We start from the raw sequence: 24809 nt of genomic DNA, 5'->3' as shown, positions 1-24809 counted from the left end.
ATTTATAATTTATTTTTTCTTGTAATTATCCAATTTTTAATATTTGAATCGTCCATATCACTCATTAGACTCAGCCTATTCGAATCAGACTCGGTCATGTCACAGTGCATAGTTAGTCAAAAAATGACTTTTAAAAATGAAGTATCGTCGAAAGACGTAAACCTCATGTAAATACCCATGAGTCTATAAATATATGAGTTAATAAAGCGGAAAGGAAACCAAGAGGGAAAAAGATATCAGATCACCGAGGGTGCAAAGTTCAAAGTTGAGTTCATTCAAGCTTCAAAAGATCAAATTCATGGGGTGGTCAGAAACAGATATAAGATGCAAGAAACACCCAAAGCAAAGGCAATCACCAGGAGTATGTTCAGCTTGTCTAAGAGAGAGACTCGCACAACTTACTTCACGTAATAATAAGATCACTACAGCTTCTTCATGTTCTTCTTCTTTATCTTCTTCTGCTTATTCTTCAGTTTCTTCTTCTTATATTTCTTCACCAGTTCATTATCGTGTCGGTTCAACATCCATGAAGGGTCCTATTTCTTTCTTGATTAAAGACGATGATGGACTTGTGAGAAGTAAGTCGATGGCTTTTATTGCAAGAACAAGAGTAGACGACATGGTTGTTGAGAGAAGGAATAAGAAGAAGAAAAGTAGCTTCTGGTCTAGATTGATTCATGGAACAAGTGGAAAAAGAAAGTACGTTAAAGAGATCTTGAAGCATTCCAAGACTATGAAGGAAACACAAGCATAAACCAGTTGATTTAATGGAAGTTATGTGTTTCTCTTATAAGTTCTTACGATCTCGTATACATTCATTTCATGTATAGATTTAGTTTTACAAGTATAGAAATGGTGGTGATGGTAAAAAAATGCATACCTTATGTACACTGGTCATTTATAGATTATTTGGAACTTGACTATGTATTTCCTCCACCTAGCTAGTAAGATGTTCTTGTTTCATGATCGGAAATCTATTGAATTTGATTCTTGAGACCAGTTTCTTTTTCTTTTTCTTTTTCACTGTGAGAAATTATGGTTTAGCGCGTATTTTATATTTAACAAGAAGGTCCTGACTCCTGCGTAAACGCACTGTTGGGAATTGAAACTTCACATTTCACTATCACCATTCAAGCATGATTCTCGAAAAAAAAACGACCCATTCAAGCATACTCATGGAACAGAATTCAGATAGTTTCTACACTAATTCTGCGAATAGATCACCAGTCATGTTCTGGTAGTCAGGGTAGGACAAGACAAGTCTTATTCCAATCTTCCTTCTATAGCTGAGTACGCGTAATTTACTCGGAATATACCAGAATAAGTGAACATAGGAATTTACTCGGAATATACATGAGTACGCGTAATTCCTATAGCTCAAAGTCAAAATCTGGAAAAACCGAAAAAGATATAATATTTCCGTTTAGATAAATGACAACGAAAAATCAAGTAAATAGAAAAGTCCCTCATTTGATTTTAAAAAATATTTTATTTTAAACTTATACGAAAATACAGCACATAACAAGGCAATTTATCCATTTGCTAGCTAACAAAGTCCACCCCCCCCCCCCCCAGCCAATTAGGATAATTTCCCATCTATTGGGGGTGGTAATACTAGTTAACCTAAGGGTGAAAATAAGCTGTAGTTGTAGAAAGTGCAAGAACTGTGTGTCTGATTATCGAAACAAAAACAAAAAAATCCTGTGTTGTCTGACTTCTGAGAAACGATGCGACCATAACATCTCAACAATTATTCAGATACTACAAAGTTTTAAATGCAGTGAAAATTAGACCAAGTCCAGAATCCAGGCGTTACTGTCAAAGTGCATGTTCATAACAAAGTGAGCCTTTGAACTTGCACTAAACCAATCGGGGGATATTAGAAGCAATACAATGACGTAAATGCCATTAGAGAGAAACCCATTCGACTGATGAAGAAAATCACTGAACCTCAACTTTCAAATCCAGAAAGGTAACAAATGCTGAGTTACATTTTTTTGTAATGGTAATTATACAACAAAAATTTTCTACAATGTCTCATTTTGTTCGTCGCTGATGTAGTTTCTATGCTGTCTTTCCATACATATACTTCTTGATGGTCGATAATTTCGGATAGCACAGTTTCCTCGTCTGCAGATCGTATTACCAATGAATGTTGTGAAGCTGGAGAACCCTTCCTGGCTCATGTAAGGTTAGTGGGTTTACAAGACTGAAGTTGATACCCAGATGCCAATTTTCGCTCGGCCTCAAGTAACTTTGTTTAATTTGAACAGACCTAGCATTAGCTGGTAGCTCCAAAATCTAAATCCATGTCGCCATCATCGTCACTACTGATATCCCCATGGTTTACAGCAGGCTGCTTTTTCAATCTCTGGAATATATTATCCAGGGACTCAGACGAGGAGACCTGAGACATAAGTTTTGAATCCTGAGCAGGGCTGAGGGGAATGAACTTCTTAGCCCCCATATTAGCCTTGAAACTCTGAAAACCAGTTTTCATTGATGCCCATGTAGAGGCTAATCCAGAAGATGGCCCGCCTATTACGTTTGTAGAACTGTACTGGTTTGGCGAGGTGCTTGGTTTAAGCAGTGAGACTGTAGCTGAGGTTATGTTCTTCTCTGTTGGTTTACTGTTGGATGCCTGTCTACTTTGCTGTTCTCTTATGGCCGCATATTTGTTTCCAATATCTTCTCTGCTAGTGCCATATTTTCGGGCAACTTCTTTTGAAGGTTTTGACTGACTACCTTTTCCACTCTCCTTGGATACACTGGTTGTTGCTTTCATTTCAAGAACACCCTTGTCCTGCAAAACATTTTAAGGTTTAAAATAGGACACTCATATATACTCTAAGAAAGAAATTGTGCTTTCATCGACTTTCAGTAACAAGGCATAGAATACATACTATATCACTGCGTCCGGCCTCAACATCTATGCTTGCATCGTTAAAATTCCTTGCCAAAGGAATAACATGCTCACCAACATTACGCCCTTGCTCAAGCCAAGATCTTTCTGGAAAAAAGAAGAGCCAATGAACACATAAAACTCAATAGCCAATTAATGATAGTAGTCATAGCAGCCAATAGCACATTACGATAAGAATGTGAATAAACTCAACATGCCTAGGAGCGCATTTGTCAAGAAGCTTGAATTTATAGCAAAAAACCGGATCTCACTAGAAGAGATGTGCAAGTATATATGTACTAAATAATCCAGACAAAGGAGTATTATTAACCTTTCTGCAAGATAATGATGCCAGAGGGATCAAAACCATCCATGTCAACAGCTTCACTTTGGAAGGTAAATCTCTTCCAGCTTCCAAAAAAATTTATAACCCGGTCAAAGAAGTTGCTTGCAACTAATAGGGTATATATAACCATAATGAGGGGATAGATTTTATTAAACCCTTGCCCGAAGAAAGGAACAGCATCGTCAATATTCCCCATTCTCTGCACGTATAAACACTGTGTTACAGCATTTAAAGGAACATTTAAAGTGCATTGACATATAAATAGACCAAATACAATTTGATAGTTCCATATAGCTGCTTGCAATAGCAAATTGGACATGTCATGTTGCAGCACTAGAAGGCCAGTAGCAAGAACTGGTATAGGCGATCACTTGAACAGGATAATTACTAAGGTTTAGAGGTCAAGAAAGAAGAAAAATTGCACGCTTGTACAGGCTCCATGAAAGTCAAAGAGGCCAGGCATGCAGATGCATGATGATGTGCCAAGCTGATGAGACAATGGCATATCCTTAGCACATGCATCTGCAATGGAAAATCAGTCTTTTCACAGATTCACCCTTGCCTACAGATAAGATGAATTTTGTTTTAATGGGGTCTTATTTCCACTCTTGGGGTCCTGCCCTCTCTTCCTTCCCTCTATCTCTTATCCACTAGAATTCGAGTCAAAACAATAGGTAATAAATTGTACAAAGAAATCATTTTATTGATTTGTTGCCAGACTAATTAGGCACAACAGTTTGGGGCAAATATGTGAAAAACTTGGCATAGGGACTGACATTCAAACTCATCTGAGTGCACAGTCAAAAAGAGATTCAAAGTTTGCACGTGAAAACACAGACCAGAAAAAAAAAGGTCAAAGACAGAGTGATAATTTATTGAAGTATAGAGTGAGAATTGCATGATAGAGTTTGTCTAGCAAACACATGAAATTGAGCCAATAATTTCCATGTTCAATTTAATCAAAAACAAAATTAAGTATCAAAATATTCTTAATGTTCCCATGTTACACTTCTGGCTAGATCTAAGTAAACAAATCATTCAGTTTCTACTACAATTATACTTGCTAATAAATTCCAAACGATGCTCTGTATGGGAATGTCATCAATCAACATATGCAGAAGAGGAGACCCAACAGCAATATTTGAGATAATAGAAGGGTCACCTTTTCAAATATTGTTTTCTTCTTATCAAGACGAATGAGATTCAGAAAGTTGTATGAAATTGGAGGTGCATATCGAGCAACCATCCTAGCAAAGATGTCGGAAGGAATTTAGATTACAAACTTCACTTTGAATGGACTACCCATAAAATGAAATTTACGATGAACCCAAAGAGCTAAAAGGAACAACTTACGAGCATATCATGAGCAGGCTTACTGAGTTTGTCTGTCTTGGTGTCAATGAATAAAACATCAACATACCAATCTTGAACAGGGAATAATATGTGCACAAGCACATATACATCAGAGGTACAAAGGAAGCTATCTGCGAAACAAGTCAAAGTTAAATCACAAAAACAATTTGCACAGGGCAAAAAGCTATTGCAAAACAAATTTAAGATTTGGTATCACATTATTAAAATACAAAAGAGAGTAAATGGTGAGAAGCTGCTATTACTCTTAAAGGGTAAAAAATAAACGAAGGCTTAGAAGATAATCCCAGCGCATTAAACAAGAAGTTCATGTAATCAATGAGACCATGATATACACAAAGGCATGCTTCTCTATTGTGATTTTTGGTTCCGAATAAAATGTACACATATACATCAGAGGTACAGGTACATATTTGTTGAGAGAGAGCTATACACTCAGTAATCAAGGTAATCACTTACCAACAGTATAAAAGGTGTGCTTATTAATATATAGTTTTTGCTAGTTAGACTGCGCAGAGCACATATCCTAAATGAAGCACGCACAGACTTGTCCTTGAACAAATCTGACGTTGTCCAACTTTAACATATTTTCTTTGATGATATATTATATTCTGTTTCAGCTAACCTCTTTATTCAACAAGCTCGAATGTATAAATTTCAAATGGAACTTTGACATGAACAATTTTCGTTCCATAATTACCTGCACAAGCATCTCTTGCTTTCCTGCAGCATTTATAAGTATGGAGAAAAGAGACAAATCCACCCCACTCGGCAAAATGGTAGCCTCTGCTATCAGAATAGCAGCTGACATGCAACCAAGTACGACAGCAAGGACTTTCTCCATCTGCTTTCTGAGTATACATCGCCAGACCAACTCTGCAAGACTCATTGATCATTTTCAAGATTCAGTAAGGCTGGACATCCAAACACGCCATGAATGAAATTAATTCATAAATTATGACACTTGATTAACTGATACGATTCAGACATTCATCACTTTGAAGAATAAAATTTTATTGTATATGATGGTTTAATGTCCCATACAGTTGTTCGTACAAGATCTTAAACTATTAAAGCAATTACCTATCGTATCTAAAAGAGATCCTACTCTTCCAGTTCGAACAGGTCGAAAGGTTGAAATATACTTCCTGTGAGATAAGAAAAAACAAACAAAAGAAGTTCCATAAGATATCAGTATCTAGGAGTAATAGACTTCACCGTATCCCTGAAAAAAGGGAAAGAAAGTAAACGAATATTTACACATATTACAAGTTTAAAACCATTTAGGGATAAACTGAAAGATGGGTGGGGATAATTATGATCTCTATTGTATGACACGTTACATAGTCCCAGCGTGTGGTTCCCCAAAACCCACAAATAAGATTCACAGGGTCGGGTTGACAAATTACACAACATAGTACTTGCCTATCACAGCACCCATGCGCACACAGAAATACATACGAATGTAGGCCACATGTATGTATGTATGGGATTTTAGAATTCCAGTCCCTCTCAATACCGCTGATTAGGTTTTGATGACAAGAAGACACTGTATTAGTATATATTAGTATACTAATATTTGGCCATTCTTAGCACATATTAGTATATTAATGGTTTCTAAGCAACAATGAGCTTTCTGCAATACTGATTCATATGTTGACAACATAGACTGGGTTATTGCTAAGAATGCCTAAAGAAGTCCAATTACTTTATAAGTGCTAAAAGTTCCTGTAATAAAAACTGTGCTTGTACACTCAGTCATTCAGGTTAAGACATACTGAAAAAAGACTGAACGTTCTCTTTGAAAGAAAGATCTTAGTATACTAGTATACTGTTATACTAACAATTGAATATATACGCTTTAACATTCAGGCATTAAATATACTGACAGTTCTAAGTAAAATATATCTTTTTTGTTCTCTCTACACACTTCACATTTCAATCTCAAACATAGATTTCTTTGGTACATTGAATGTCAAAAAGTTGGTAGAAAATTAAAGAGCCATATAGAGACTACAAAGAAACTAAAAACATAGGGAAGGAGTGAAACTCTTTGATACTCCAATGCTAATTTGTTCAAGAAAACTTCTAGAGGCATAAATAGACTATAAAAAAAAGCATAAAAGTGAGAGCAAACCATCCGGTTGCATCGCGGCGCTCATAGTTTTTGATAGTATCCTCCAGCTCAAGGGCTTCCATGACAAAGTTCATATACTCACTGAAGAGAAAGAGATGGAGAGGTCAGACACAACGTGAAACTGGCTAAACAAGAACTAAATGTAGCTATCAGTGGCACAAGCAATTTAACATTCACAGTACAACCATTTTTTTTTTACCGGTAAAGTATAGTTTTATATATATATATATATTATATTATAATATATATATATATATATATATATATATATATATTATATATATATTATATATTATATTATAATATATATAATATATATATATATTATAATATAATATATAATATATATATAATATATATTATATATATATATATATATTATAATATAATATAATATAATATATATATATATTATAATATAATATAATATATATATATATATATATATATATATATATATATATATATATATATATAATATATATATATATATATATAGTCATTCTCTAAAAAGTAGCTACTTAAGTTAACTTAAAATAAGTACGTAGGTAAAACTTCACCTATAATATAAAATGAATTCAACCCCAATGTTTTGTGGATATGATATACTCAATGTAAAGATCATCTCCATAAAATTTCAGCTCATTTGGAAACCTCCAACATTAGCAAAAAATAATTGCAAAAACTCGACATTTCTAAATCGTTAGATTTCTTTTTAAAGATGACGACAATTTTTATCTATGTTAGAGGTTTCCAAATGAGCTAAAAATTTTGTGGGGATGATTTTTATGGTTAGTGTTTCACAACCACAAAAAATTAGCTTTGAATTCATTTTATTGTAACACCTTATATGAAATTTTCAACTCCACTAAGTCGGAGTTTAATTCAGAAGCAAACCAGGAAGTATCTACATCAGATGCTGTTTATACTTTATGTTTGTCTATTATCCATCATTTTATGGGCCCAAAAAAGTATGACCAATCGAGAAGAATATAGAACTTCTCAATATATATTATATATATATATATATTATATATATATATATATATTATAATATAATATAATATAATATTATATATATATATATATATATATATATATATATATATATATATATATATATATATATATATATATATATATATATAATATAATATATATATATATATATATAGTCATTCTCTAAAAAAGTAGCTACTTAAGTTAACTTAAAATAAGTAACGTTAGGTAAAACTTCACCTATAATATAAAATGAATTCAACCCCAATGTTTTGTGGATATGATATACTCAATGTAAAGATCATCTCCATAAAAACTCATTTGGAAACCTCCAACATTAGCAAAAAATAATTGCAAAAACTCGACATTTCTAAATCGTTAGATTTCTTTTTAAAGATGACGACAATTTTTATCTATGTTAGAGGTTTCCAAATGAGCTAAAAATTTTGTGGGGATGATTTTTATGGTTAGTGTTTCACAACCACAAAAAATTAGCTTTGAATTCATTTTATTGTAACAGCTTATATGAAATTTTCAACTCCACTAAGTCGGAGTTTAATTCAGAAGCAAACCAGGAAGTATCTACATCAGATGATGTTTATACTTTATGTTTGTCTATTATCCATCATTTTATGGGCCCAGAAAGTATGACCACTGAGAAGAATATAGAACTTCTCCAAAATCTTAGATGTCCATTCCTATCTCATTTTAGATGGTATAAGGATGTATTCTTAACCAAAGTGCTTCAATTACATGATGCTAATAGTGAGTATTGGAAATCTAAATTTATTGATGGTCTCCCTAATTTCTTTGCAGAAAATGTTAGGAAAAAGCTTAGAGATCTAAATGGAGGATCTAACATTCCTTATGATTCTCATACATATGGAAGTCTTATTAATCATGTCATTCAGGAAGGTCTTAGCCTTTGTAATAATTTAAAGCTACAGCATCAGTTTAAAAAACAGAATGTTTCTGGTAAGAAAGAGTTAGGAGAATTTTGTGAGCAATTTGCTTATGACATTCCTCCTGAGAGGAAGAAGAAGATTTCTCCTCATAAAACCCAGAGACCTTACAAGAGAAAATATTCTCGTAAAAAGTCTTTCAATAAAAATTGGAAATCTAATAAAGAAGTTTACAATAATCCACATCAGAAAAATAATGTTACTTGTTTGAAATGTGGAAAGATTGGTCATTATGTCAATAGGTGCCAGACCAAACAAAAACTTAATAATTTAGAGATTGATGAAGATCTTAAATTACAATTAAGTAAGTTATTACTTAATACTAGTTCTTCTTAATCAGAAAATGAATATGATGATCCTTATTCTAGTTCTTCAGATAATGAATCACCATGTCAATATAACATGTTGCAATCAACATGTGATAGTATGGAAGCTATCTTACAGATGAATGGTTTGACTATTAATGTTTTAACCACTGATCATCAGTCTGTTTTAGATCTTATAGATACTATTACTAACCCTGACACTAAGCTAAAGTTAATTAAAACTTGTTTTAAAGCAGTTAAGGATGATATTGTTGATCCCTCTGAAGGGTACAATCTTAACAAAGAGATTCTTCAATTAAAACTAAGAGTGTTACAGATTGAGAAACACCAATTCAAGGAAGTCACAGAAGAAAAGTCAGATAACAATTTTCAACACTGCAATTTTATTTCCACTATATTTTCCATAAAATGGAATATTTTTATAACTTTGATTATTAACAAAGAATATATTCTTACTGATTATATTGCTTTAGTTGATAGTGGTGTAGATATGAATTGCATCCAAGAAGGATTAATTCCTAAAAAATATTTTAAGACTACTACTCAAACTATGGCCAGTGCTAGTCAATTCAGCATAAATTGACTAAGGTTACTATTAGTAAAAATGAGGTTAATATACCTCTATCCTTTTTATTAATAAAAAATCTTACCCAGCAAATTATACTGAGAACCCCTTTCTTAAATACTATTCTTCTTATTAATAAAATTGATAAGTATGGTATTTACACTAACTTCAAGGATCACCCTTTGGTTTTCGAATTTATTTCTTCTTCTTTGCAGGACACAAAGAGCCAAGATTGTGAAATATAATTCACAAACAGATGTTCCCATGAGTATCCAAATATTTTGGAAACGACATACTCTTCATTATTATTCAGAGAATATTTCTCCGGGATTTATATCATGTGCATCTAAGACATTATTTAATGTCTTTTACAAAATCCAAAATGCTCCATTCATTGGAGAATCCATTATATGGACAGCCCTCAGAACCACCAGTGGCCTCTGAATCCTTACGGGATACTGCTAATGTTGGAAATAGCAACAACTTTGAGGACAATATAGGCCTCCCTAACTGGGATTATTCCTAGGAGTCTGTTAGTCAACCTAACAGCACCAACAAGGGTAAAACCTTGGAGTTTGATTATATCAGCACCATTGCGAGTTATTCGCATAATCTTTTTATAAAGTCTAACTATACTAGTAAAAGAAAAGTACGATTTGATGATTTAGAGTTACCTTATGTCTATGATAACAGGCATAAATTCTTTACACATCAGAAGTTTCACAGCTTTCAGAAGTCCATTTTGGACAATGTTATCAACTCTTTTGAACAAAATGACAAGAGAAGTCTTATCTAGACCCTCAAAATCACTGCTAAATATTTTAGCAAGAATAACCAGAAAGCAATTAAAACTTGGTCTGATTTCACAAGTAAGTTTAATAGATCTCGTGATTTGAAGAGATTCATTCATTGCGTTTCTTGGAGTACTCTCTCCAGAGACTTTGCAGAAACATTTTGGAATAAAGCCAAAATATCTCTTCCATCACCTTTACCAGAACTAATACAAAATTTTCTCCCTTCACATTATCATAAATTGATTCAAAATTGGAATTCAATTGTTTTGGGAACTTGTCCTTTAATTATTAAAGGCATTGCTCAGGTTACAGAAGGAACTCACAACATGCATCCAAATTTGCATGTGTTTCTCCCGAGTACATTTTGGCAGTTTTTCAAGCTTTTGGATATGTATTTAGTTGATGAACTGTTAGAGATGGGATTTATCAAATCCATTACCATCAGTACAGCGGTATCTTTATTTGCAGAAGCTGACAACAAGACATTCTTGGCCTCTCTTCTTGTTCAAGCCATAGATAATGCTATGATGAAATGGCATTCTGATGTTTACTGTGAATTTACCACAGCATGTCCGGAATATACTGAATATGAAACTTATCCTTCAATTCATTTGGTCCGAATTTACCGACAAAGACCGGCTGATATTTCAAAGGTTTTTTCTCTTTCGGAAGCTAAAGAGAAGTTTGATACTACTACCACTGAAGACAGATCCAAAGAAATGGCAGATATTTGTGTTAATGGTCTGCAATAGATTAAATGGTCTATTAGATATATTGCGGCACAAAAGAATCCAAGGTTCACTCTTTTGTCTAAATCTAATAGATTTCTGATCCAAACTAAATCATTGGATAATTCCAATAGAACTAAATTTTATGAAAAATTGGGCCGAAAGAGTTCTTTGGCACTTAGCCCATCTGCTATGGAAACTTGGCAACTTATTGATGAAGAGGGCTCTTATGAATTCATTACTCATTTAGGTGGCTTTACTTCCGACTCAGAACAGGATGAAGGAAAAGAAGATTTCCTTTCCCAAATTTATGAGCTGTTACGCACTCAACTTGGCACTCCTGATCATATTTAATCATATTGGTAGGCATCATGGCCCATGATAAGGACCAGAAACAGAATCATCATTATTTTGCCTTTGATTCTTATTCTTACAGTTGGAATTAAAATGTTTTATCCAAAAGAGACCCCTAAAAAAGACATCCTACCTTTTGCTTTTGTCCAAAGTCAAAAGTTGACTAGGATTTGAGCATTATAAAGATTTTTATCCTTTCAAGACAGAAGTAAAAAACAAGTATGCTTTGTCATGGTGGCCCAGTCGACTACGACTACTTTAGTACACGTAGTCACTTCCTGTGCGGACTCCAAATTATATTTTGAGATCCGACTGGTATAAAAGGGATACCTCACCCTTGTTGAGAGACATCTTTTATTTTACCTTTCGATTTTCTTTGTATTAAGTCAAGTGTGCTCTCACTTTCCCCCCTGTAACATAAACATCCATCTATATACATAAAAGTTCAGTTTGTTTATCGAAGTGTTCTTGCTGCTGACTGATCACTTCCGCATTAATCAAGTATTTTACCTGATCTCTCTTTTTCTTTGGTAAAACATCTGATTAATGCGGAAATGATCAGTCAGCAGCAAGAACACTTGATTAAACTTAACTTTTATTTATATTGTGGAATTATATTACAGGGGGGGAGAAAAGATTGCACACTTATCACTCAAAACAAAGAGAAAATTGAAAGCTAAAATGAAAGATGTTCCTCAACAAGGGTGAGATATCCCTTTTATATTAGTCAGATCTCAAAATAGAATTTAGAGTCCGCACAGGAAGTGGCTACGTGTGCTAAAGGAGTCGCAGTCGACTGGGCCACCAAAACAAGGCATACTTGTCTTTTACTTATGTCTTGAAAGGATAAGAATCCATTATAATGCTTAAATCCTATTCAACTTTTGACTTGGGAGAAAAGCAAAAATAGGATGTCCTTCTCAAGGGTCCCACTTGGACAAAGCATTGTAATTCCCACTGTAAGGATAAGAATCCAAAGCAAAATAATGCTGATTCTGTTTCTGGTCCGTATCATGGGCCATGATGTCTGCCACTATGTTCAAGAGTGCCAAGTTGGGTACGTAGATTCTCAGCAACTTGGATAAGGACATCTTCTTCCACATCTTCTGGTTCTGACTCAGAGGAAAGATAACCAAGATGATTAAGGAATTCATAAGGTCCTTCTTCATTAATAAGCTTGAAAATTTCAAAAGCAGAAGGGCTAAGTGCCAAAGAACTCATTCTGCTTAATTGTTCATAGAATTTGGTTCTATTAGAATTGTCTAATGATTCTGTTTGGATTAGATTGGATTAGAAATCCATCAGATTCAAACAAAAGAGTGAACCTTGGAAACCTTTGCATCGAACTATATCTGATAGACCACTTAATCTGATGAAGACCAATGGCACGAATTCCCGCCATTTCTCTGATTATGTCTTCTGAAGTAATAGTATGAAATTTTCCCTTAGATTCCTTAAGAGTAAGAGCCTTTACTAAATCAAAAGGTCTCTGCTTGTAAATTCGGACCAAATGTACTGAAAGATAAGTTTCATATTCTGTATATTCAGGGCAAGTTGTGGTAAATTCACAGTAAACAGTTCCATACCATTTCATCATAGTATTTATATGGCTTGAACAAGAGGAAAAGCCAGGAATGTCCTATTATTAGCTCCGGCTTCCAAAGATACATCTGTATTGATTGTGATAGATTTAATAAATCCCATTTCTAACAATTCATCAATTAGATACATATTTCCAGCCTGAAAATACTGTCAAAATGTGGTAGGGACTAGGGAGGAAGCTATGGAGATTTGGATGCATGTTGTGGGTTCCTTGAGTGATATGGGCACTACCTTTAACAATTAAATGACAAGTTCCCAAAACAATTGAATTCCAATTAGTAATCCATCTTTGCAAATGTGAAGGAGGGAGATTCTGAATTAATTCTGGTAATGGTGATAAAAGGGATATTTTGGCTTTATTCCAAAAGAATTCTGAGAAGTCTCTGGAGAGAGTACTCCAAGAACGCAATCAAATGATCTCTTCAAATCACTGGCTTTATTATACTTTCTTTTGAAGTCAGACCAACTCTTGATTGAATTCTGGTTAATCTTGCTGAAATATTTAGCAGTAATCTTGAGGATCTGGAAAATACTTCTCTTATTATTTTGGTCAAAAGAATTGATAACATTGTCCAAAATAGACTTCTGAAAGCTATGAAGCTTCTGATGGGTAAATAACTTATGTCTGTTATCATAGACATAAGGTAACTCTAGATCATCAAATCGTACTTTTCTTTTACCAGTATTGTCAGACTTTCTAGAAGGAGATTGCGAAGAACTCGCAATGGTGCTGATATAATCAAACTCCAAGGTTTTACCCTTGTTGGTGTTGTCAGGTTGACTAACAGGAATATATCCAAAGCATAAAGAAATAGGATGAGATATCCTATATTACAAGTTACAAAGGAAAGACAAAAGACAAAAGTAACATTTCTCCCATTAGCTCATTATAGTCTCCCATCTATAAACGAAAGTCTCGAAAAGAATGTGACGAAACTGATCATGCACTTTTGACCAAAAAAACAAAAGTGCTTTGATGGCCAAAATCACTTTCTCCATATAGAGAATGACGTGTCTTCAAAATGTCTGTTATTCCTCTCTAACCATATACCCCACAAAATCGCGAAAGGGAGCATACTCCAGAGGCAATATCCCTTCAGAGAATGGATATTCAAGTTCCATGAGGCTAAAAGTTTCTTCACTGACCTAGGACAAACCAAAGAAACCCCGGGTTTTAGAAAAAAGAAACACCAAATTCTTCAAGAAAAATGGCACAACAACAAAAGATGATTCACTGATTCCCCATCCCTTAAGCACAAAGGACAAAAGTTGACTATCATCTCTTTGATACGTCTTTTTCTAAGATTATCTATTGTCAACATTTTGCCTAAAGAGACACCAAACAAAGAAAACAACTTTCAAAGGAACCCTGGAACACCAAATACTCTGACTCGGAAAATTATGAAGGACTTTAAGACCGCGACGAGGAATAAGAGAGTGGAGCTTAAAGTAAAAAAGACCTAGTAGAAAACATCCTTTTTTTGTCAATTAACCAAAGTCTCTTATCTTTGTCTGGTCTCACATAAGGAATAGAATCTAGCTTCATTGTGAGTGCAGCCACTTTCACTAAATCCCTATCAGATAGATGATTATAAATCCCCAGGTCCCAAGCAATAGAACCATTATCTTCCCTCCTGAACCAACAAACAGACTTATTTAAAGTCAAATAAGGCAAATAATCTAGGAAACACCTGTAACAAGGGCCTCTCATTTAACAAAATATCCTCCCAAAAACGAATACTATCACCATTGCCTAAAGCATATCAATATTCTTGTGAAACAACTCCCCTGCTTTTTGAATGTCTTTCCAAGCACCACACCCATATGTAATGGTAACGAGACCGCTCTCCCAGCCCAAACCTCGCTCACCAAACCTAAACACTATAATTTTCCTCCAAAGGCTATCTTTTTTCTCCCCAAACCCCCAAAGTCATTTACCAAGCAACGCACGATTAAATTCGTGCAAGGTCCTAATACCCAAACCACCCTCACACCTCGACACGCACACCACCTCCCAACTAACTAGATGAAATCTATGTCTATCTTCCCTATTGTCGCAAAGAAAATCCTTAATAATCGATTCCAATCTATCAACGACACTAATGGGCATATAGAAAAGGGATATGTAGTAGACAGGAAGGCTAGAAAAAATGGATTTAATAAGAATAACTCTATCACCTGTGGACAAGAACCAACCCTTCCACCCGACCAATCTACGGCTAAAACGCTCAACAACGCTTCACAGTACAGTCATCTAGAGGACCGACAACATTCAGATACATTGAATGTGCCAACCACAAAAACATATCTACATACTGGTAGTCGATAAATGAATACATTCTCCACCTATAAGCCATATATGTTATATTTTGTCAATAAACACTAAAACAACAACATTACAAAAACATCTTAGTAGATTTACTTGTAGTAGCAGATGACGCAAGGTAAGAATATAGCATCGAAGAGAAGAATATATGATGCGGACAAATAGAGTAATAATCAAACCTAGATGAGAAAACTTTATTAGCATAACTTATTATACTAACTGCGCAGCTGTTTCATAGCACACCAACTTGTTCCCTCCTCTTTCCAGTCACATTTATATAATTATACAATATGCATGTTTATGCCTTTAGTAGTACCATGCTATATGTGAAAAATAACTAATTTAAAAAAAACACGAGATAATTGTAAACAAATCATGGCTCACTATGAAGAACCACATAAAAATGAACTTAATGAATATTTTCTACATAGGACAGGTTTGTTATGTGACTAGCGGACTTTGAAACCAGGTCTGTTATAACAACTTAAACAAACTTCATCAATCTAGTTGATTATTCCAAATCAATCTATTCCTGCTTTAAGCACTCCAGATTCCTTGTATTCATGCCCATAGTTATCAATATCGTACGATATGTATCGTATCGAAAGCAAATCGAAACGTATCACACTAGTGTTGTATCGAAAGTTGTATGTATCGCACGATACGGGAAGGGTAGCATACGATACGATACAGCTTGTATCAAGCGATACACTTCAAACACATGAAATATCGAATTTTGTTATCTGAAAACGAGGTTTTGAGATTTATCTAATTTTTTCTTATCCTTTATAAGCTTTAGAAAGCCATTTAAGGTTTTAAGATATGATAAACAAAAACTTTAATGCAAAAGCAACAACTAGCTTACTCATCTAACAACTAGCTTATCCTTTTATGTCTAATACTAATTTGGGCCTAATCGTTGAAAATGATGACATTTTGTACCATACACGAGTAGTATTGTGTGTGGTAAGACTATTTATCTATAAAACTTACAGATACATGCACAAGCACATATAAAACTATAAAAAAAAAACAAATTAGGCGTATCATACCATACACGATATGATTCGATATTTGATACGTTGAAAATGACAAACGATATACGATACGATATACGATTTGATAACTATGGTCATGCTTATATCACTGCATTTGTAAGCTATACATAAGCTACAACATGCAAGATGACATTAAGGGTATAACATCTTCAATTACATATATCTAACAGAACTGTGATACTCTTCAGCATGTCTAGCACGAAAGAAGATATCACGATCGCATTCCCTGCAAAGACTCGAGAGACAAGTTTGGATGGATTACACATGAAAAAAAAAAACTTGACGCCCATACCTCAAAGGTACACTTCATTAGAGAGATCCACAAGAAAGTGGTGACTTCTATTGGAGCTATTAAAAAGACTAGATTTCGTGTTCTCGAGGATTCATCCGAACTAGAATCGAGGATTCGTCCGAGCTAGTAACAACGTAAAAAAAATTGTAGTTTATCTTGGACAGATAAAGACCACTGATATTGGCCGCAGATTGGTAGTAGTCCAACTGAAGCGTCTACCGAAAATTTTCATTTAAGGACATGTATTTAATTCTTGCAATAGTCATTATTATGAAAAATTACTGCCATCAATTGGATTCATTGAATGCAATCTTTATCTGGTTTAATGAACCAAACATTTGAATAGAAAGTTTCAATTAATGCTTCCAAGTTTCAACCAATATTAACTCAGAAACACAACTATCCATATTATTGGAAGTACATGTCCACCACATGTCTTCTTTTTAGGGCTCAATAAATACCACAATTCAGATATTCTAAGCAGAGAGGTGATTTCCTACAGGTTTTATGGAAAGATGTTACGTGAAAGATTATGTCAGAAAATACACTTATCAAGGTAAAATTATAGCATTAGTAGATGTTTTATTAGTAGTTAAGTAAAATAGTATATGTAATATATAGTCCAGTTGCATCCCATACAAGCAACCATCCACCATGTCAATTTCTTAAACTGAATCAAGTATGAAGGCGTTCATGTTATTCAACAATCAGTATTCAATTCGGTTATTTTAATTTTCCAATAGACCTAAATTCTTTACTTCCTTTTTTTTTTCTTTTAAATCACATCAAAGTGTCTGCAATAGGTTTTCTTTCCAGGAAACATTTGTAGACTGTAGGATGGAATTTATGGAAAATTCTTTTTACCTCCTAGTTTTAAAAAGAAACTCCATTTATTTATTGTGTTTTCTTTAATGATATTATACAACTCCTTGTAGCACCTGTTTGCTTCTAAAGTAAGTATCTTAATGGTATTATAGGACTCCGAGAAATTATGCAAAATGATCGAACCACAATTTTTTATTGAAACAATCAAGACTTAAGGTTTGTGTATTGATATTTATATAAGACCACAAAATTCCAAAAGCCTAATGGAAAAAAATATATCTGTATACCTTTTGTACCGGTAGTACTCCTCCCGAGCTATCCTTAGTTGACGTCTAAGTTCAGCCATTGATTTCTCATCAGTGTCATAGTCCATATCGTTTTCGCCCAACCTTCCCCCTTGTGGTTTGAAGGATGGATCCTCTATAAACTGAAGAAAGGAAGATGCGTTCAACATATTGTCTTGACATATCAGAAGCTTCCAATGTAATATTGGTCGAAGTACTTATGAACGACTTTGAAGAAAAAATGAATACCATTTGACGTAACATGCTATCTATAATATCCATGTATGGTCTCAAAGGGTCGCGCTTGGACATCTGGTTCGATGTTGCTTGAGCAACCTAAAGAAAGAACAGTCGATATTATGGAGTAACACAAAAATGAACTACAACATGAGAATTTAGCTAAAAAAAAGCAACCAATAAGATATCCATAAATAAAGAAATCAACCAATTATGAATGCTGTAATCCAAAATTTCTCATATCTAGATGACAGGAAGACACAACAAAAGTTGATGGAACATAATCTTCCAAGGACAATTAAAGATCTGGTTAGCCTTCCAAGAAGAACCTACTATTATTGTTATTAACTTTCGTCGCTTTTGTGTCTGTCAGTTTTGTTTTTCATGGATTTTTTTTTTTTGTTGGGGGGCGGACCGGGCCGAATACTTTATTCCCTACATGTGATAGGAATATACTTACGACAATAGCATTTGAAAATTCCTGATGAGCGTCATCAAGTTTCACAGCCATTTTAGCAACTCTATGGGAGAGAACTTTTTGACGAGTAGTCCAATCTGCATTTTTCCAAATGCTCTTTGGTATTTCACTCAAAGCAAAGCCAAGAAGAAATGCACCTGTCACGAGCCCAAAAGTATTTGAGCAAGCCATGGCTAAACCCATAACACCACCACTCCTGTCAACAACATTATCAAGACAGAAAAGATCAAAAAGGATACAAGATAATATAATAGCACATATTTATGAAGAACAGTCTAAATATCACGATACATGTTTTGAAAAAAAAAAATACATTATTGGTACAGAAAAAAAACATAAACACCAAATAAGTATATGAGACAACTGACTATCCTCCATTGCGATAGATGTCTGATGGTGTTCTAGATTGGGAAATCAATTCAATGAACGGACTAGCTCAAACTTCAGCTGTGTGAGCATTACTCATGAATTATCTATCACACGGTAAAGGAGAAAACATGAAAAACTCAGATTGCCTGTTGATCTCAATCCCTGAGAAAACGAAAGAAACAAGAGCCATGTGCAAAATTTAATTGATCTGGCATGCCAAAATGAAACAAACAGCTAGAACCTGAGGTGTTTTGAACATTCTAGCAAATGAGAACCAAAAACAATGACCTGGAACTAAGTACTTTAATCAGATGGAGAATAAACTGGAATGAAGTATGCCAATAAGAACTACTTTAGAAAAGGAAAGGTAAAAAAGCATACAATTATATAAAAGAACTAAAGAAGCATCTACTTATCTAACAAAAATAAATTTTGTGGGTGAATGACAAACCAATGTCTGCGCATGGTAATGAGCAGAATGAGTCCAACGAGGCCAATAGATCCCACACTTAGATAAAAGACCAAATTTGCTTGCAAACTTGTCTTCAATCGTTCTACCATGTTGAAGTCTCCAGCATCTTCATAACCCTGAATAGTGGGCACCACAGCCCTGCTTAGAGACATAATATAATATAAAACAATGAGGATATGTGTATCACTCAGATACAAATCCATTCAACAACATGACAAAATACAAAAACACACCTACCCAGTATATGAAAATAATAAAGTACAACATGCAGCCCTTATTCAATTTATTATTACCAGTGTCTTTAGAATGTGAGCCATAACGGAGGTGGTTTGCTTATAAGTGAAGTGTAAAAATGATTAAGAGCACTAGACAAAATCATAGAGTTAAAGAATAAAACTTTCAGATGGAGCAACAGGCCAAATAAACATTTCAGCACCCTCTTTCTATGATTCTATTTTCCCCGTGAGGGTTCTCAGATCTCATATCAATAATTCAATATAGCTGAACAGAACTTAACTTATCGATATAGCCAGACAGTAAACTTATAAATCCAGAAAAAGGACCAGAGCCACAAGAAGCTTTTGCGCAAATGATAAAAGTATTACTGTAAAAAACCACATTGCCCCTCTACTTCCAAATGCCTAGATATAGTAAAATCACAATAAAATGAAATACGACAAAGAGCATTTGGAATGGATTTCTTCTACTTTCAATTTCAAAGGTGCTTTCCCCAAAGTCCCAAATAAAAAAAATATCGGAAATCATGATAACAACAAAAAACTCATGCCAATTTGTGCCTGTGCGAACTCTTCAGTGAATGCAACTCTCACTGGTTACAACACCTGATAACGTGACAAGAGTTCACACTCACATCGAAGATGCAATACGAATATATATATTATAATCATAACAAGATCTCCTCCATTCTAAACATTAAATTACCATGTAAGAGCAAACGTACTCCAATACGACCAGCTCCAAAAGAATCCGATGCCCCCTTTTTCTTGACCAATTATTGTCTGTGACAAATAACAAAGTCAGTTATAAGATCGGCCAATTTAATCTAATTTCCAAAAAAAAACAATTCAATATAAATATAAATTATTAGATGGGGTGGTGGCTTACGGTCCAAATGTCGGCAGGGACAAGAATGATGATTGATAAGGAACAAAACCAAGCGTATCCAACGGTGAATAGAACATAACGAGGTATATCTGGACCAGCGAAATATCTAAGCGTGATCACAACCATGCCTAATGTTAACGGCAGTGAGATCAGGTAAAAAAACAGCATCTCGCCCTTCTTCTCTCTCTCTCTCCGTGGAACTGAAGAAGAGAAACGGACCCGGTCAAGCGGATCGTGAGTTAGAAGTCTTAATTATTTGTAAAGCGAGCCATTTTGGGTGCACTCGACGCGACTAACAACTCACCGACATTTTGGTACCAATTTACCCATTTTGTTTTGTGATTATGGATCGGATATTCTGATTCGCGCCTCGTTATTTTGATGCCTTTAATTGGGCTTCTAATATTGGGCCTGATAATTGTCAATTTTACGAGGTTACGTACTTGCATGATTTGGAATTCTGTTCTGTTGTTTCAAAATTGTGTATGATACCAATTCAGGATACTTGACACACAATTTTGGAACGGCAAAACTGGACACACAAATAGTGGTGATGGGCAGTTTAACTGTGTTACCGTAGTTGAAAATGATCTCAGAGCACCATTTATGATTTATATATGGCATTAACATATGTCTATCTACTCTCTAATTGGTTACTTTTGTGATAAGTGGTTTTATCCATTATTACATTGTAAGAGCATTTCTAATGCAAATAACTTTTAAGGGAAATAGCAATCGGTCACTATGGCATGGAATCGGGTAGGGTTTGACTCGAATCTGAATAATTTGGGTTCGAGCTGATTTTTATATCTATTTATTTATTCAGGTCGGGTTTGGATTTGGGCCTGTCGGGTTCAGATATATTTTTTGGATTTTTTTTTTTATTATTATTTTTAGTGTTATCTGGTTGGATTCGGATATAAAATTTCGGATTCGGATATAGCCATATCCAACCCGTTCCTTGCCCTACATGCAGTGGCGGATCCAAGAAATTGGGTGAGGGTGAGCCACAACTAGTCACTATAAAAAAAAACTAAAATAAGATAACACCCAATTTGTCGAATTTTTGTTTTCCTTGCATATTTTTTTAAAGTATAAAAAAAACACAATTCAAATCCCATCACAAAAGACATGTAAATTTTGGAATTACAAAAGACTGATTGCTTAATAAATTGATTTAGGAGAAAAAAATAAATACATAGACATTTAGCTTTGGAAAATTAAGAACTTAAGAATAAAGTGCCTAGAAATATATGCTTCTTACAAATATATATGCTTATGGAAACCATTTTAAAATTCGACAAATGAAAAAAAAAAATGAATTCTTTGGAACTGTAAGGAAAATAGTCCAAAAGACATTAGGAAAAAAAAAACACTTAGGCGCAATAAAGAATAACAATATTTAGATTTTTTTTTTTTTGGCTAAAAGGTAATTAATATTAATAGCAAAAAATGGTGTTACAGACTTACAAAGCGTTTACAAATTCTAGATTGGGAATATAATTCTCATATTTACGCTTTCTCAAAAATCTATAGTGGGTAGGCAAAATTTGGATTTTCAAGCTAGCTTGTCACGCCAACATGATTTATGATCCCACCATTGTTTTAAACTGCACATGTTTAGACACTAGTACATATTTTTTTGTCATCACTTTAACGTTTATTTTAATTGTTTTCATTTTCATTCAATCCCGAAATTCCAATCAATGTCTTAAGTAGATTCAAAAGTAATAAATTCACTACAATTGACAATCAAAAAAAATTATGCAACAAATTAAAATTGTAATGGACTCGAGTAACCAATAGATCGAATTCATTACATACAAAATTGAATTATAATTAATAAAATTCATTAACAAAAAACTAAAAAAATAAGAGATTGGGGAATTAAGGTTTAGAAAACATACATATATATAAATTATTGGGACTGAGACTTAAGAGTGTTATTACTCTTTTTTTCTCTTTCATCTTTTTTGTTTTTCCAAACCAGGAAAAACACATGGCAAAAGTGTTGTTTATCAAAATACATAAAATTATAGATCGAGAGCTTCCTCACGTTAGTTAGGGAAAATGAGTTTTTATTTTGGGGTCAGTTACAGTGAGGGTTTAGTAACAAAACCGTTTTCATATATATGGTAGTTGCTTTTTTTGAGTATTATCGGAAAAAAAAAAAATAGAAAAAATTAAAAAAAAAATTAAGAAGTTGAGGGTGAGCCAGGGTGTACCTTGCCCCCCCCTCCCCCGGCTCTGCCACTGCCTACATGTCACCCTTATGAGCAAAAAACAATGACCCAATGCAAAGGTGACAATGACAGTAGTTTTTCACGAAGTTACAATAAAGGTAACACTTGCTACTGAGATAGTTATCAACTTGTGATGTTCGGACATAATCTTTTATTCCGTCTCACATTTATTTTTATTTTTCGGACGGAATGTCACGCAACTTTTATCTACTGTTTTTTATTATTTTTTTCCGGACTGAATGATCGTCTGGCGTGTTTTTTTCGATATTTTTTTATTTTTTACATTCATACAAAATAAAAATATTTCATCCGAATTTTAAAGTCACTTTTGCATTGGGGCAACCTCTAATAGCTTCTCACCAAAAAAATAATTATAAAGGAAAATAATCCCATATAGTACGTATGTGGAGGTAATAAGTTGTTATTTGTATTGAAATTGCTCTAATGAAACTACAAAATTACAGGTGTACAGAGACATCATCCTAGTCACTCTTGATCTCTCATGGTCTCATCTCATTAGTAAAAGTGGAGGGCTCATCCAGTTATTCATGTTTATACTTAGGGCGGCGGTATTTACACCCTATAAAATGGGATTAGCACCCATTTGGTATACACCCCCACCTTTTTTTGTCCTTATATTCCAAAACAGTTCGCCTCCCTAAGAAAATTTGAAATCGTTGTTGGCGCGTACACTTTTTCCCTCTCGTTCTACTCCTAATTCAAAGGTAAATTTTAAATGTATTGGCCAAACTAAGAGAAAGGGAGTGCGAGTATATATTTTTCCTTGTTATATATACTTTATTATCAAGTCAATGGCCCTGATCAAATATAATTATATTTACAAGCAAGTCGATATATCACGATATATCAGTTCTAAACATCACTACCAATTTAATAACAATAAGCCTATAATTCTATATATGCATATTTTCAAACTCGAAAGCTAGCTTAATAAACTAACAAAGTCATTGTAAGGGAGTGATATTCTCTATCCAGCACGCGCCTAACATGGTGGAAATGACGCATCGACCTATAGATTCAGGTCGCATCCATGAGCTAATAGAACGCTACAGACAGGTTGCAGCACCACGCGAATTACGCTAGGAAGTGACTCAGATACCCCTTCCAGAAGCAATCATGACTAAAGATGTACTTACACAAATCTTGGCCGCCACCATCGGTTTCGCCAAGAAGCTACTTGTATGCAGACGCGCCTTTCTACATCATTCTGCCAGACTATGAGGAGGGCGGTTCTCACATGCTATCCCGATATCCGTTGGGACACCCTTTACACGGTGGGCAAGGATACACTCTCAATGACTATAAATACCTCTCCTATGAACTACGCTGACATTACGATTCTCTCCTCCACAAAACCAAGAGCAAGATATCGTAAGATTCGGGCTCCCAAGACGAACTCGGTCCACCTTAACAACCCATTCCAAATTCCGGTCGACCGTGGTGTAAGGGAAAGCTAAATCACACCTTTACATTGGCCGTTCGTGGTCTCGATTACTTGAGAAACCAAACCACTTCCCAAACAAACCAGAACCAAAACTCAAGCCCACGAAGCATGGCAAGCCTCAAGCTCAACTCCACATGTTAGCAGGGGATAACTAGGATTCGTAAACGAAAGCAAATAGCTCACCATGCAGAAAACGTCACACTACGCACAAGTGGATACACGTAACCCACTAGGTGCCACTGCGCAGAGGATGACGCCATCAACGTCCATCGATAGATCAACGAGTTGAGCCAAAGGCTCGACAAAAATGCGTAAAGAAAGACTCCACCCGTGATAGTGCAAAAGATGTTGAAAACCTACCGCCAAGATCTACATTTGTTAATCGAAGCCGCTCCGCAAAGTTTCTCCTCCAGATTTCGGCCCAACCACGGTTCCCTTAATGTACGATGGCCGCATGCCCAAAGCCAAGATATAGCTCCGGTATGTTCAAAGTCTAGCACTCTACAAAGGCACCGAAGTTCAACCACCTTCATTGCAAACTATTTCCGC

The 24809-nt window shown here is 34.6% G+C and overlaps 2 protein-coding genes across 3 annotated transcripts; one reads left to right on the top strand and one right to left on the bottom strand.

Annotated features, from left to right (window-relative positions):
• Positions 1 to 207: 207 nt before the first annotated feature.
• LOC147501961 (uncharacterized) lies at positions 208 to 888 on the top strand. The gene has a single exon (XM_086606952.1). The coding sequence runs from the start codon at positions 299 to 301 to the stop codon at positions 752 to 754; it is 456 nt and encodes a 151-aa protein (XP_086463078.1). The 5' UTR covers positions 208 to 298; the 3' UTR covers positions 755 to 888.
• A 1020-nt stretch (positions 889 to 1908) lies between these two features.
• On the bottom strand, positions 1909 to 20903 carry LOC147501960 (LMBR1-like membrane protein). Of its 2 annotated transcripts, none has more exons than XM_086606949.1 (14): positions 20553 to 20903; positions 20370 to 20446; positions 19407 to 19565; positions 18569 to 18782; positions 18121 to 18207; positions 17875 to 18014; positions 6757 to 6837; positions 5703 to 5767; positions 5320 to 5495; positions 4602 to 4732; positions 4411 to 4495; positions 3234 to 3447; positions 2904 to 3010; positions 1909 to 2803 (listed from the first exon to the last, which is right to left on the bottom strand). In XM_086606949.1, the coding sequence occupies exons 1-14, from the start codon at positions 20718 to 20720 to the stop codon at positions 2282 to 2284; spliced, it is 2226 nt and encodes a 741-aa protein (XP_086463075.1). In that variant the 5' UTR covers positions 20721 to 20903; the 3' UTR covers positions 1909 to 2281. The 2 variants fall into 2 exon arrangements, with proteins under 2 accessions (XP_086463075.1, XP_086463076.1); XM_086606950.1 differs by having other exon boundaries at positions 19407 to 19543.
• Positions 20904 to 24809: the final 3906 nt, after the last annotated feature.

This window comes from Coptis chinensis, chromosome 4 (genome assembly GCF_015680905.1).
Source record: "Coptis chinensis isolate HL-2020 chromosome 4, ASM1568090v1, whole genome shotgun sequence".
Classification (NCBI taxonomy): domain Eukaryota; kingdom Viridiplantae; phylum Streptophyta; class Magnoliopsida; order Ranunculales; family Ranunculaceae; genus Coptis; species Coptis chinensis.
The sequence above is the reverse complement of the archived record's forward strand: the minus strand, read 5'-3'. Positions and strand labels throughout refer to the sequence as shown.